The sequence below is a fragment of the Amblyomma americanum genome, chromosome 4, assembly GCF_052857255.1.
Source record: "Amblyomma americanum isolate KBUSLIRL-KWMA chromosome 4, ASM5285725v1, whole genome shotgun sequence".
Taxonomy (NCBI): domain Eukaryota; kingdom Metazoa; phylum Arthropoda; class Arachnida; order Ixodida; family Ixodidae; genus Amblyomma; species Amblyomma americanum.
This window is the reverse complement of record NC_135500.1, coordinates 43420184-43435536: the sequence shown is the minus strand read 5'-3', so window position 1 is coordinate 43435536 and position 15353 is coordinate 43420184. Positions and strand designations below refer to the sequence as shown.

Here is a 15353-nt window from a genome sequence, read left to right as displayed (position 1 = left end):
GACGGATGGACAACGTCCATCGTCGCGGCACTTTCACGAAGCACTCTGCAAGCTCTAGATTCTTGTCGTTATCATCGACGCACGAGAACACCAAACGCTGCTTTGTACATTTGGCTGCAAAGTGCCCGACACCATTGCAGTTGTAGCAACGAAACAGCCTACTAGCCTCAAACTTTCTTTTCGCGGCTTTCCCTGCTCCTTCTGTCTTAGACTGTTCTTCACGCTATTCTGACGCTTCCTTCGCTGCCTCCGATTGCTCAGGACTTCTAGAATTTCGCATCTTTCTGCTAGGCCCTTTATCTCGCATCGCGTTTTGAGCGTGTGACACACCCTCTTCAGTGCTCAGCCTTCTGCGCGAAGCGTACACCTCTGCTAGCTCAGCGGCCCTTGCAACTGTGTGTACCTTTTCCCTGTCTTGAACCCACAGTTTCACCGCTTGGGGAGTGCTTCGGAAAAATTGCTCAAGGCAAAAGCACTCGATCATTTTGTCTTGACTTTCGTAAGCCCCTGCTCCATTTAGCCACTCTAGCAGATTAGTCTTAAAGCCATACGTGAAATCCGGATAGCCCACGCTATCGTTTTTTATTGTGCTCCTGAAGCGCTGTCGGAAAGCTTCGGCTGAAAGCCGGTATCTTTTCAGCAGGCTGACTTTGACTTCCTCGTAGTCAACTGCGTCTTTTGTGCTCTCTCGCTAGGACTTCCGCTACTTCACAATGCAAAAGTGTCAGAAGTCGTTGTGGCCATGTACTGCGAGCAAAGTCCTCCCTTTCACAAGTTCTCTCAGAATTGCAACACTCTGCCCCGGCCAATTTCCCAGGACTGCATGTATTTTTTCATTCGATACAATTCTGCATCGCTTGCTCTTTCAGGAGCTTCGGCTTTCGTTTTATCCTTTTTTTTATAGCGCTGTTTATTGCCTATGGACATAAGGGGAGTTGGGAAGAAAAGAGAAAGGAAAGAAAAGAGTGGGTGGGTGTTAAATAAAGCCGGAAAGGTGTGCCGATCTGATGAAGGCGAGGAGGGAACGGTGATGTGGCCTCTGCGTCCAATCAATATATGAGGATGGGCTGTCTGGGTGGAGACCCGCTGCTGCCAGGTGGTGAATTCTAGTTGCCTTCAGTGCAGGGCAAACCCACAACAAGTGGTTAATGTCAGCCTGAGTGTCTTGCGAGTTGCAGACTGGACATCCTAGGCGGGAATATAAGTGGCGAAATTGAGGCCATGTCCGAGTTACGGCAGGAGTGAGGCCAACCCCGACCCGGATCCTCCGGAGCACAATCTCCTCTGCACGGGTAAGACCGCGAGAGAGGGTTATCGCACACGGAGGGACGAGAGCACGTGCGCGGCGCCGGAGGTGTTCCTTTCTTGTGAGAAGGATGGTAGCATCATCCATACCGAGAAATTGAGGCATTAATGTGGGTATTGTTGGCAAGCTAGTTGCAGAATCTGCAGATCTTTGTGAATTGAGTAGGTCACGTGGGACCCACTCAATTCGAATGGCCTGTGGGATGCGAGCCGCCAGGCGATGTATATTCTGGTACATTTGTGGGCTGCGGCTGACGCGCCGGAGTAGACGAGTTGCTTGAAGGGTGTGAGTACGGATGATAATGTGGGCTGTATGGAGCGAGGTAACTGCGACTACAGAGCGAAGCGCATCTTGTATAGCAAGCAGCTCAGCACAGAAGGAAGTCGGGGGTTCCGTGAATCGAAACCTCGCCGTCTTGTTAAGTGCAGGCTGGCAGGGACAGTAAAGTGCAGTCGTCGTTACACAGCCCAGGATACTGGCATCAAGATATATAATAATTGAGCCGCGGGGTAGGTGACAATCTTGTTCCGCGATTCGCTCGCGAAGGCAGGATGCCGCATAAGGTGAGGTTGGGCGACGTAAATCGGTAGGTTTGTTGTCGCTCAGCTGCACAAAGTCCCATGGAGGAAGAACTGACGGTGGCGGCGACAGTATGGTGTGTGATGAAGCAAAGGTCCGGAGTGCTCGCGGTGAATGCAAAAGGGTGGCCTTAACGCTACGAGCATCACGGCACTGCTGCACAAGCTCGTCAAGGGTATTTAACTGAACATTTTCTTGAAGTGCCACGATCGGTGTGATGCGTGGAAGGCGAGTAATAGCTCTCATTGCCTCTCGATTGACGGCTTCCAGACGATCCTACTGAGCTCTGGTTAAGTGTTGGAACTGTGCTTGGTAAATGAGGAACGGTTGCAATTGAGGAAGATAACGGCCGCTCGCTCGTCGCAGCGGCGTCGGAGACTTCGGAAAGGGGCCCGGTTGTGCTCAAGCTCCAGGCCTCAGCTCTTTCGGGTCCCCCCCCCCCCCGACCGGGCAAAGCTCGGTAATTGTAACCAGCTGACACCTGGGTACGTTCCGCGTGGTCCTTGATGGCAGGCCTGGGAGCGATCACCATCGAGCTGCTCGGAGCCCGCCAGTAGGAACAGAAGCGTTGGCTGTCAACATGCGAGACTTGCTGTCGCCGTTGCTAATAATGAGACTTGCTGTTGCCGTTTGTAAAATCATCCTTTATCACATCGCACTTGATCGAAAATAGAGTCAGGACAACCTTAGACTTCAATTAACCAAATATCAGGCAGGCTTTCATAAAGGCTACTCGACAATAGACCATATTCACACTTTCAATCAGGCGGCATAGAAATGCGCAGAATATAACAAAGCACTATATGTAGCCCTCATATATTACAAGAAAGCCTTTGACTCAGTAGAACCTCAGCAGTCATGCAGGCATTACGGAATCGGGCTGCATATATGCCTTTAGTAAAAATACTGGAAGAGATCTATAGCAACTCCACAGCTACCATAGCCCTACATAAAGTCCGCAATAAAATACCAAGAAGAAAAGTGTGAGGCAGGAAGACATGATCTCGCCAGTGCTATTCACCACCTCTTTACAAAAGGCATTCAGAGGCCTGGATTGAGAACAGTTGGAGACAAGAGTTAATGAAGAGTACCTTAGTAATCTGAGATTTGCTGATGGCACGGCCTTGCTAAGTTACTCAGCAGATGAAGTGTAGAGCATGATCAATGAGTTAGGCAAGGTAGAACGGTGGGCCTAAAAGTTAGCATACCGAAAATCAAAATAATGTTCAACAGTCTTGCAAGGAGGCAGCAGTTTACAATTGGCAGCGAGGCGCTGGAAGTGCTAAGAGAATAGGCCTGCTTAGGGCATTTAGTGACCGCAGGTCTGGATCATGAGAGAGAAGTAACTAGAAGAATAAGAGTGGTGTGGAGCGCATATCGAAGGTTCTTTCAGATCATGAAAGGCAATTTACCAATATCCCTCAAGAGAAAAGTATACAGCACTTGTATCTTGCCGGTGTTCACCTACGGCGCAGAAATGTGGAGGCTAACGAAAAGGGTTAAACTTATAACGAGGACGATGCAGCAAGATATGGGAAGGAAAATGAAAGGTGTAACGTTAAGGGACAGGAAGAGGGCAGAGTGGGTCAGAGAACAAACGTTGGTTAATGAGATTGTAGTCAAAATCAAGAAAAAGTAGGCTAGGGTAATGCGAAGACAAGATAATCGTTGGTCCTAAAGAGTAACGGACTGGATGCCAAAAGAAGGCAAGCGCAGCAGGGAGCAGCACAAAGTTAGGTGTGTGGATGAGTTTAAGAGGTTTGCGGGGATAGCGTGACCGCCGTGGGCACAGGCCACGTCTAACTGGAGAATTATGGCAGAGGCCTTTGTCCAGCAGGGGACGTAGTCAGCATGATGATGATGATGATGAACTGATGCACGAATGTGTTCTTTGAGCAACTGACGACTGAGGATACACATGGACGCGCTTTCTGTGAAATAAAGCAGCTGTGAGTGCTGCTCTATCCCGTTGCCCTCCATTGTGGGACGTGTAGTTGCTTTGGTGCCTTTAAATAGTTACAATGAACAACTACCAACCCTCTCAATAAGGAGCTGTCCGGAGATGTAAGGTGCATCACGTTTTTCTGTTCTTACCTTCAGGAGCACGGAATCTAGCCCACACCACAAGAACCTCAGAAATCGACTGTACTTTCCTCCTAATATTCAACGTATCGAGACCCTGTCGGTGTGTCTGCCGGGAATGATGCCCTTATCTTCGCCACAACACACGCTGGCAAGATAAGGAGACGTTTTTTTCCCAGGCAACACCAAAGCCAACGAACAAACTACCAGTGTGCTGTGTACTGGTACCTTCGGGGAATAAACAACAAAACCACTGAGTGAATGTCATGCACTGTAATGGCAATACACATGTGCATGCATGTTAGATGACACCCAAGGATGAACAAAGTCACATAGTGCCATAAAGCCACAATATGCTGCACGACTTATTCATACGCAATGTAGTGCACCGGAAATGAACTTTTTTTGCAATGCATGTGGCATAAAACGCTTACACATAACTATATAACTCCACTATGGTCTGCTGTAAAATAAGAACAGTCAAGGAAGAATGCCCTGGAATGCTAAGTAGACTTTTTTCATACGCAATGCAGTGCACCGTAAATTTACTTTTCCACAGTGCATTAAGCATGAAACGTTTGCGCGTAAAAACATAACTGCACTATGATCTAGCATAAAAAAAGAACATTCGGGGATGAACGCCCCTTAATGCCAAGTTATACCGTATGCGCAGCGTACGCAGCATGAAACGAGAACAGAGCCTCACTTGTGGATACCGTCGCTCATAGTTTCCCGCTGCGCGCAGCTCGAAGTAAGCAACGCGGAGCACGGCGATGTTGAGGCATAGAAGGCTGAATTCCGGGGCCTCCGTGATGCAGCCCTCCGGCTGACGACGCTGTCTGTCTCATGGAAGCACACACACTCAAGCTCTTCAAGTTCGACAGAACTTGGAACAGTACACAACTGCAACTGAAAGAACCGCGAAGTTACGGAGCAAAAAGAACAAACTTACTGGTTGCCCTCATCTGCAGCAGCAATTGAAATTTCACTCGTGAGCCTATAGCGTTCAGACGGCAAATGAATAAGATTTATTGCCATACCTCCTCGTGACGGTAGGCGACCATAGCTGCTGCCAGCTTTCAAACTTTGTTTTTGTGCACCTTGCAGTCATATGCTTCAGAGAGGGAAGAGATGCCTATGGCTAGCCAATGTTGCACGAGCCTCCATATTCGATTCTTGGCCGATCCCCCAGTGTGCGTATGTGCCATCTTTTGAAAGGCTAACAGCAAAAACAACAACAATTAGCAAAATCACTGCTCGGCGCGTTAGTAAACGTACCAAAGCACTGGGCAGCACTACGATCTACGAGGACTATTATTACAGAATTGATATATGACCGCACGTACCAGTCTCAACTCATCAGTCGTGACGATTTATCGGCGATGACTGCTGGCCCAATTGCTGCAAACAGTGCCGGCTCGTCGGCGCTTGGACATTCTTGATATCCGGTCACAGCAGCTGCTTCAGCCCTCAAAAGCACCGCACGCTCTGTGGGGCTGAGGTCGCTTAATTGCAGGCCGGAGTTCTTTGCGAGAACTTCGTTGTGGGGCTCGGGAACGGGATCCATCGTAACGTTGGCAAGACGCCGGTGCAAATGTAAACGAAGCGGCGGTAGAGACCGCCGATAGGTGCCTTTTCCTCTATTGGTGCCTTCAACGGGGGGCCGGCGGTAGCTTTCATTTCGGCTGCTGCTAGACCGCACAGCTAGCCACGAGAAATCACGGAGTCTGTGTTTACCTCACGCGTCACGTCACTCCGTCCTATGACGTCATAAGAGTCGCAAGTTTGAATCTGAGCGGCGGGAAATACTTTTTCAACTTCGAGTACAAATTTTTTAAATAAATGCATCTTTCGCTCCCAGACAAGCGGCAACGACGCGGTGAAATGCCGAACTATCACATTTTGCTAAAAAAATTGATATAGTTCTCCACACTGTCCCTTTCAATCGTGTCATAGCCAACTGTCATGTAGTCTTGTCTTCATCGGCTTGCCGTCACGTAACAATACCAGCCACCTCCGCCACTTAGCATACCTTCGTACTTACACTCGCCAATTTCACAGCAGGCACCCTGAACACAGGTATATTCAAACATGCCATACTACATATATTACACAAAGTTATAAAAACACATTGCCAAGTACCATGAACACCCTCAATGCTGTTGGCATGAACATCGCCATAATGTTTCGCTAATCACTGCTAAAATTTATCTCTCCTGAAATTATATTGAAACTGCTCCATCATTGACGTATTTGTGGGTGTGCGTTAAAAAGAAAAATCTCGCACACACACCGTTGTTTGCCAGAGTGACGATTCTTCTGCGGAATCGTGACCAGCTATTCCGCGAACTCATTTAAGCTTTCCACATATGCATAAGGGCAAATTGTATCAAACTTCGGTACGGTCGACAGGTGTGAAATTTGAATTTTTAGCCTCCTCACTCGTGTTTTCCTAATAACCTCTTTAGAGCTGCAGGTCTTTTATAACACTTGGTGAGTGAGAATTAATTCGTGTGATGATTGCTGCTTTTGGGTTTCGTTAGGTTTTGTTTCCTATTTATAAGTGTGATCTGTTGTTCTCATGTTTTTAGATGGCTGTTTATTAATAAAATAACAATTTGAAGGAAAAGATGTTTTTAGCCGCGGCATCTGCCACCGAAATCTGAAGCACCTGAGCTGCGGCTAGCGGGAATAAAAGGGCAGGGAGAGGACAGTGACGGGAAAAGAAAGGGGCAGCGATAGTAAGAAATAAAATTTCAGTTGCGAATTAGCATTTTTCTTGTGTTCTTTCATCGTTTTTTTGCCTTTGCCAATTTACGAATTTTTTTATTTCGACGATGCGTCTTTTTTGGAGTAGTAAGTGGTTTTATTAAAAATAATAATAAACAAAGAGAAAAAAGATTTTTGCTAGCCCCAGCCTCTGCCATCGGTACTGAAGCACCTGAGCTGGGGCAGCGGGAGGAAAGGATAGCAGGCAGAATGGAGAAATGAAATGAAAGATTGAGGGGACAGGAAGAGAGGATAGGGAGAACGCGTTCTTTCTGATGTCCGTGGTATCTTCCTTTCTCCTGTTCTTGCCTGAGTAGCGCGTCGTAAGCTTTCTAGTCTTTTTCCTCCATCGCGTGTCCACGTTTTTGCTATTCAAATACCTGAACACTTTGCCTGGCCACCTCTTCTCATCCATTTTTCATAGCCTCTCTTGAAAGGATATTCTTCGCTGTTTCCCATGCATTGAAGGACGACCAACCGATATCCCCCTGCACAGCTTCGCCTCTCCAGTTTCCAAGGGTCCCTGGAGTGAATCTGCCCATCGTTCTTTAGTTCATATCTAGTTTTGCTACCCCATCTAATTTTAAGGATACTACGGTGTCCACAAAACTCTGTCCCAGAACCATTACACCCTTCCACTGTCCTCATACTACTTTATACCTATTGTGCACCTATAGTGGTCTACGCTTCATTATGAACGCGTTCCTCTTTCCTTTTGTCTTGAGATGTTCTTCATGGTCTTTAAATATTCTTGTTCTTCATCATTGTACCTGCAAAATGTTTGTAATTCTCTACGCGAGGGATTTCACATCCCTGTCTTGATACTGGTCAAATGCCGCTGTCGTTAAATATCATAAAAACTGAATTCGAATCCAATGTTTGCGGCTTCTTTGTGAAAGATATATGAGGGGAATTGCAGCTCGCTGTGGCTATCTGCAGATAGCGGCAAATAATCCTCAAGCAATAAGCCCAAAGAAATCGGAGTATCATTAGTCGTTATCGAATATCGGCTAAATCAAACCTAGCTTTTCCCTACTGTGGCATGTCTTCCATCCGTGCTATAACCACGAATAACAAGGGCGACAAAAAGCACTCCTGTTGTAAACCTCTTTCTATGTTTACCTCCTCTATACTATTTCGTCCTTGCTAGTTTATTTTCATTCAAATCTCCTTGTATACAGCTCATAAAAGCTCTATTACGTCGGCATCTGGCCCTGCTTCAGTTAGAACATCCCGCAGTACTTCTCAGGTTACATTGTCATATGCACCTTTTATGTCTTGAAACGCCAACCATAGCGGCATGTTTGCGTCCTAGCTTTCTTATACGGCGCTTTAATACAAACAGATTGTCGACCAAACGTCTCTCCTGTCTAGAGCGATTTTACTGTTCTCCCAGCATTTAACTTCTATTTCTCTATATTTGCAGCTTTGTTTTGATAGCCAGCATTTAAGCCTACATACAACCGCGGTCACTGCGATTGGTTCGCGTGAATCAATCCTGGCTGTAATTACATCTTCTTCACCTTTGTACATTAAATCAGTCTGCTGCGCAGCCAGTGTTCTGGACAACGTAATGCAGCGCCTCACCGCGGCCTTCACCAGCAGAAGCAGCAGAAGCAGTGCTTTTGATGCATCTCTTGCTGCACTCGCTGGCCGTGCCGAAGCGGTTTCCTCCGGCCAGGCAGCCGGCGTCCACCTGCCACCGCACCAGGCACGAGTTCTGGTCGGGGTCGTGGTAGAACGGGTACTTCTCCGTCTCTGCATTGCAGGCCGCCAGCTCGACAGGCGCCTTGCACATGGGTCCCTCTGCGAAGTCAAAGCCCAGCGTAGGTTCCAATTTTGCCGGCGTGGGGACCATCTGAAGGTTAGAAAACTAGCCTTGAACTTTTCTCGAACTTTCTCGAGGTAAGATGGCGGCGCAGCACCTCGCAATCGAAAGCAAAGGACATTGCTACCCAGGGGGCCTATTTTGAAACGTTTCATTTCGTTTTCACTTCATGCGAACGTGCTGTGAATACTGAAGAAAGGAACAGGTGGTGTTGAAGTGAATGGCAAACCGTAGACACGACCGGTCTGGTCGCTGAGCCCCCGCTGCTGCCTCTGCATCTGTGCGGTGAATACTGAAGAAAGGAACAGGTGGTGTTGAAGTGAATGGCAAACCGTAGACACGACCGGTCTGGTCGCTGAGCCCCCGCTGCTGCCTCTGCATCTGTGCTGTGAATACTGAAGAAAGGAACAGGTGGTGGTGAAGTGAATGGCAAACCGTAGACACGACCGGTCTGGTCGCTGAGCCCCCGCTGCTGCCTCTGCATCTACCCTGGCCTTGCCAGAGGGATTATGCTCCGCATATTCGTCACACGACGTCCGCACAGTCTCTCTTCCGATACAAGATTAGCGCCGATAAAGCTTGTCAGGCCTGTGAAACGCGTCGTCGTGCTCAGGCATTCGTCGCCACCGGGCACCACGGGCGTGGCTGCGTTTCTGTCCCGATCAGCGGGCGTCATCCTGCACTACTTACGTCACTGGGAACAGCGAGCAACGGAGCAAGACGAAAGTATGTTAAAGCGAATAAATCTCTAAAATTCTGTCCACAGCGATCCTGAACCGCAGGGCATACAGGGTGTTTCACCTAAGACTGCACAGTTTTTAAAAGTAGTCTTTGGCTAAAAAGAGTGGGTTTTTCGGCGTAGCATTGTCAGCGGCGTACTAATTAGAAAGCAGCTAAGACGTCATAAATAGCAGGCTGTTTAACTGATATTGAGTAGTTAACTTTTGAGTAGTTAACTCTTAGGCTCCTTAATTATTAAAAGACGTGTAGCTCACCGTAAATGATACTGATATCCGGTTTTAGAGTTTCGAAAACGCAGTTACATTCGGCGCTGTGGCCCAACAAATTCTGGCTACATCACGCCAAAATGTATGCGCTTTCAAGAACCTTGAAGGCAAAGCGACCTCTTTAGCGCCCTTAACCTTTCTTCTCTACGCCTTTGTACTGTTGCTTGCAGTATCTTGTTCGCATCTAATTTCTCCTTGGCAGTAGATATGCGAAGTACTGTACGTAAGCTGAAGTCATAATATGAATTGCCGTTAGTTTCCTTTGTCGCTAAACTAGCTTTATGATGCACAAGCGAGTCCCACTTGGGCCAAAATCATTTCACACGTATGTACACGTCAGCTTGTGCGGAAATTTCTTATTTCACGGCGAGCTGCGGACGTCCTTGATTAAGAGACGCACGCGGAAGAACATACCAATTGTGAACTTTCGTTTTTTTTTTCCCCCTGTGCAAAGTATTGGCATAGAGAGAGGGTGTTTCACCTATATCATAATTTTTTTTCAATACGCTATTCTAGTTAAAAGAAAGCTTTTTGGCATAGCATTGCCAACGGCGCAGTGGATCCGTATACACCTGAACATGCTAACTAGTTGGTTAATTAATTAATTTTCAATGGCTAACTTTGTAACCATTACTGTTAGGCTTCTTATTTATTGAGAGGATTGTAGTGCGCCCTAAGTAACATCCATGTCAGTATTTAGATTTTCGAAAATACCGTTCTCGTTGCCGATGTAGCAAGTAAGTCTTGGCAAGCAATCGCCGAAAGCGAAGCCTCGCAGCCAGAAACAGCGCTAGCCACGCCTTCGAGTGGGCTCCGTACATCGGCGAACCTTCACGTACAGCTTAGAGTCGGGCGCTGCGAAAGCAGCACGTAACACCGGCACCGCCGAGTGAAGCGCGCTCGTAGGCGTGCCTGGTGCTCTTTCTGGCCACGAGGTTTCACTTTAGCCCAAGTGTGGCTCCGAAATATCTTACGCTGCAGCGGCAACGGGAATGGCACTTTCGAAATTGAACAACTGAAATGCATATTACTCATGCTGGCCTACAAGCTTCACAATAAGGATCATAACTGTAATAGTTAAAAAGTTAACAATCTAGTATTAGTTAACCAGCCCGCTAGCTATCATGTCTTGGCCGTATTCGGATGCACCAAACTCCTGCTAAAAAAATGCGTTCTTCTAACTCAAAAAGCCCATTAAAAAAAAATTGATGAGATCATAGGTGAAACATCCTGTGTCATGCACCTCCAGCGCACCTGCGCCCCATTTTTGCCGCTCTCAGCTGTACCTGGACCACGTTACCAGACACAGCACGTTGCCGAAAAAGTCACTCTTAGGCCTATGCTTCGCATGGCTTAGGCCTGTATAACGTTATCTAACGTTTTGCATGCGATGCTCATAGCGCATCACACAGCTATCTCTATCGTTGGGCAACAGTAGCATGTCATACTTCATGTCCATCGGTTACAGACTGCATGCGTGGTGCATTTCCACAGTTTAAAAGTGGAAATATGCGCATTTTGCATTTCAGCATTTGCGCGCCAATTGATCGCTTAAAATGAGAACTCATCAGGCGAAGCTGCTGATATGAATTTGTACCAATGAACGTAATTATTTCGTGGCGCGGATTATTTCCGCGCAGGCATGTCGATGAAAACCATTCCTATACAAGCGATCGCCAAAAAGTGACGTTTATCTCGAAAACAACCTCAACTTCGTTGAACAGAAGGTACAGTTATGTCAACCTGTCGTTTCACTGCGGCCTTCCATGGCACCCTCAGTTAGCTCGACTAGAGGAATTTAATTTTCAGCTTTTACCCGGCGCGATGGCTCAGTGGCTTGGGCTGCTGATCCCAAGCTTGCGGGGTCGAATTCCGGCAGCGGCATCACATTTAAATGGAGGCAAAATAAACAAAACACCGCTGTACTGCGCGACGTTAGAGCACGTTAAAGAACACCATGTCAACTGCAGCGATGACCTAGTGGTTTGAGCTTCCGCCTCGCAAGCGGCAGGTGCGGGGTTCGATCCCCAGTGCCGGTGGGTACTCACAGGCGATACAGAGCGTACAAGCTTTCCCCTGGCCTGGTGCTCATCTTTTTGGGGTTAAATGTTGGGGAAATGGGTCTTTGATCCCACCTTGAGCAGTCGAAAACATCTTGTGCCATGGCGTTGCTTGGCCACATACGCCCATGCGCCATAAAAATTAACCATCATCATCAGAATCTCGGGAGTCCTTAATCCAAAGAATATTTTCTCAGCGCTTTCTGGCTGCAGAAGCAGAACTTATTCGGGAATGCGGCAGCGGGTCGGCCGCCCGGATGCTAATGCGCACATAAGAGCACCTGGCTCAGCTCTGTTTTGAGCGAAACACGTAATACTCGATTAAATGAACGGCGGCGCAAACGAGGACACTGAAAAGAAAGAGACACCACATGCGCACACTACCAATTGTTTATTGCGGGGAAAGGGGGCATATTTAATCATTCAGCTCAAGCATGTGACATCGCATTATCGCTCCGAACCCAGCACATGCAAAAAAGCAGCAACATCAGGAAAACGAACAAGAAAATTTAACCCCTGCAGAGAAAAGTAACAAATTCTGATAAAAGGAATTAAAAAGCTAGAAGTAAGGCGCCATCTCTTAGGAAAAGCAGTGTCACACAATCGTAGCAATAGCAGAGTCATACATGAGAAGCGGAAGCAGTCAGACAATATAAAACCAATAACAAATAACTATCGTAGCAAAAGCGGAGTCAAACAATGAAGCAAAAGCAGTCAGAAACCGAAAAACAACAAACACTAAAAAGATAAAACCAGTAACAAAAATTCTCCTAACAAATACAACAGACGGCCGCTAGAAAAGGAGGGCTGAAAAGTCGCACTGAACAAGATGTCACGAAAAACTATCAAGAAATGAAACTTCATTTCTACGGAGGGATACCGAAGAGTCGCTAACACAAGTGCTTCACTTCTTTTTAATCATAAAAGCCTCAAGAAATTCACGTGCCACCTGATCGCTACTCCTGCCCAGAATTCTTATTGCGTTAAGTCTTGGCTCACACTTGCATTCTTTACAATGGAGTCGCAGGAGTCGCGATCAGGTGGAACGTGAAATTCTTGAGGCTTTTATGATTAAAAAAGAAGTGAAGCACTTGTGTTAGCGACTCTTCGGTATCCCTCCGTAGAATTGAAGTTTCATTTTTGATAGTTTTTCGTGACATCATGTTCAGTGCGACTTTTCAGCCCTCCTTTTCTAGCGGCCATCTGTTGTGTTTGTTAGAATTTTTGTTATTCGTTTTATCTTTCTAGTGTTGTTTTTCGGTTCCTGACTGCATTTGCTTCATTTGTTTGACTCTGCTTTTGCTACGATTTTTATTTGTTATTGGTGTTTTACTGTCTGATTGCTTTTGCCTCTCATGTATGACTCTGCTATTGCTACGATTGGGTGATACTGCTTTTGCTAAGAGATGGCACCCTCCCTTTAGTTTTTTAGTTTCTTTATTATAATATGTTAATTTTTTCTGTAGGGGTTAAATTTCCTTGTCTGTTATCCTGATGTTGCTGCTTTTTTCCACGTGCTTGGTTCAGAGCGATAATGCGATGTCACATGCTTGAGCTGAATGTTTAAATATGCCACCTTTCCGCGCAATAAACAGTTGGTAGTGTGCGCTTACGTGGTGTCTCTTTCTTTTAGTGTCCTTGTTTGCGCCGCCGTTCATTTCATCATGCACCAACTCGCCCCTCAGGCCTTTATTCCGTTATCCCGTAACACTCACTCGTGTTCCCATCAAAACATCAAATGGAGGCCAGAGTAAATTTGTTGCTCTTAATTTCAAGCTTTTTTTTCAATAACAAACCTTTCTTCACTGGTCGGCGTCTCTTATTTTCCAAATGTACGCTCCCGGCCAGACGGGATTCGTCACACGCTCAACTTCTTAATTTCAAGCTACACTACTGATGAGCCGTTCACACACGCAAGTTCCGCTCAAAGGCTCAATGTTGGCACCCCTTGTTTGTAAGGTCCAAGGAGCAGGAGCAGGGCGTCTAAGCGAAAATCAACAGATTCCCACTCTCGGGTCCCCAATGCTTACCGGCGACCGTGTCATTCTTGGAGATCTCTGGAACAAAACGAGAAACTGTTGTTTGCCTGGTGAAGCATGAGTTGGAAAACAACGTTCACAACTGAGAAGACGTGGAGCTGCACACGGAGCCCGCACCCGACACATCACTGCTTACTCAAAGCTAAAAGGACACCTTCTGCATTAAACTTTGAGGCTTGTGCAGCAGAACAATTCCACTTGCCCCAAGCATGCGGCTACTTGAAACGGTCAGAAACGAGCTCGGCACAAACACACTCAGCTGCTACGTGGCGCGAGTGATGGAAGTTGACCAGCCGTCAACCAGTGTCAACTGCGGAAGATCGGCGACTGCGTTTTTCTGCATCACCGCCTCGAGCTTTGCTTTTCAAACACATGATGCAGAAGAAAAAAGCTGCCAGACTGTGGCTTCCAACGCATCTCGTGACAAGCAAAGCGAGTTACTTTTCAGAGATTACAGATGGCTTAGGGAGTTACTCGAGGCCATCAAGACGTCTGGAACGAAAGCTTTGCGTGTACATTTGGCGCATAATTGCAGACAAATCCGAAACAAAAATAACTGTCTCTTAGTTATAGACGTGCAAAGCCGGCAAGTCGTTGAGCCTCTTCTCTGGGAAGCGCACAGGTGCGGACAAAATATTACGGAGCGCGCTTTGGCGCTTGAAATATTCTCATGCGATCCGTAAACCAGGTGTGATTGTTTCTGGCATTCAAACGCGAGCGCACTAGCAGCATGTGGCGACATATGTATCAAGTACCTCCTAAATTTTGCTAGCTAAGGCGTGGAAAGGGATTCTTCATCGAAGCGTGCTTCGTAATATTATGGCAGGGACAGAACGTCCTCAACAGCAATTATAAGCACCATGCAAGACAATCACAGTAGCCAAAAGTGAACAAAAAGACGTCCTTAATTCCTTTATTCCACGTGCTCTGGAGGCCGAATGTGCGTGCTAACATCAAAATATGCAAATATAAAATAATGCGATATGTGATGCCAGCGAGGAAAATCGATTCGTGCTGCAAGCAAACATTTTCCTAACAAGTTCTTTTCTTCTGGCAATAACTTAGCGCGAAAGAGACAGGACATAGGGAAGAAAAAACACAGATAAGCTCAAACTTGCAGCTATCTATGTGCAGTTTTTTAGGGGCAAAGTTTTCCGTGAAATAGTCGTTCACTGACTGGCCCCAAAAGTCTGCGCCACTGATGTTCTTTCGATACGCAAGAGTGGTACGATTATTGTGGTGCCTTGCTTTGTCGAGAAGGTGTTCCGGACGTCACTTTATATTTTGCACGCACTGCACAAAGCTGCGTGCGTTGCCGCCTCAACTCACTAGGTTTGACGAAGTGCAGCAGGAGTGCGGCGAGCACGACGACGACGGTGGTGACCAGGAAGCAGACGCCCATACAGAGGAAGCACGGGTTCTGCTGGTCGGCCGTCTTCACCTCAACGCTGCACAGCACATTGCGTTTGCACGGTCGACTGACAAACCACTGTCCAGATTCCGTGAGTCGTCCCAGAAAGCGCCACAGATGTGTTTTCTTTCACTTGTCCATACACCCTCAAGGAAAAAAAGTAGTAAACTGTTCTCTAACGCACTCCCTTTTGGGAGTGCTCTACAGGACAGCTCACTATCCTTTTACTCCCACATGAGAGTATTCTTGTTTGAGGGTAGGTTGCCTTTTAT

The 15353-nt window shown here is 47.0% G+C and overlaps 1 protein-coding gene across 1 annotated transcript in view; it reads right to left on the bottom strand.

Moving 5' to 3' along the window:
- Positions 1-15114, bottom strand: part of LOC144130099 (papilin-like) — a 42739-nt gene extending 27625 nt beyond the window's left edge. Inside the window, exons 1-3 of the mRNA XM_077664121.1 lie at positions 15000-15114; positions 13662-13688; positions 8324-8542 (exon numbers count right to left, since the gene is read on the bottom strand). Of these exons, the coding sequence (XP_077520247.1) occupies positions 8324-8542; positions 13662-13688; positions 15000-15072 (319 nt within the window). The 5' untranslated portion in view covers positions 15073-15114. The remainder of the gene's footprint in view (positions 1-8323; positions 8543-13661; positions 13689-14999) is intronic.
- Positions 15115-15353: the final 239 nt, after the last annotated feature.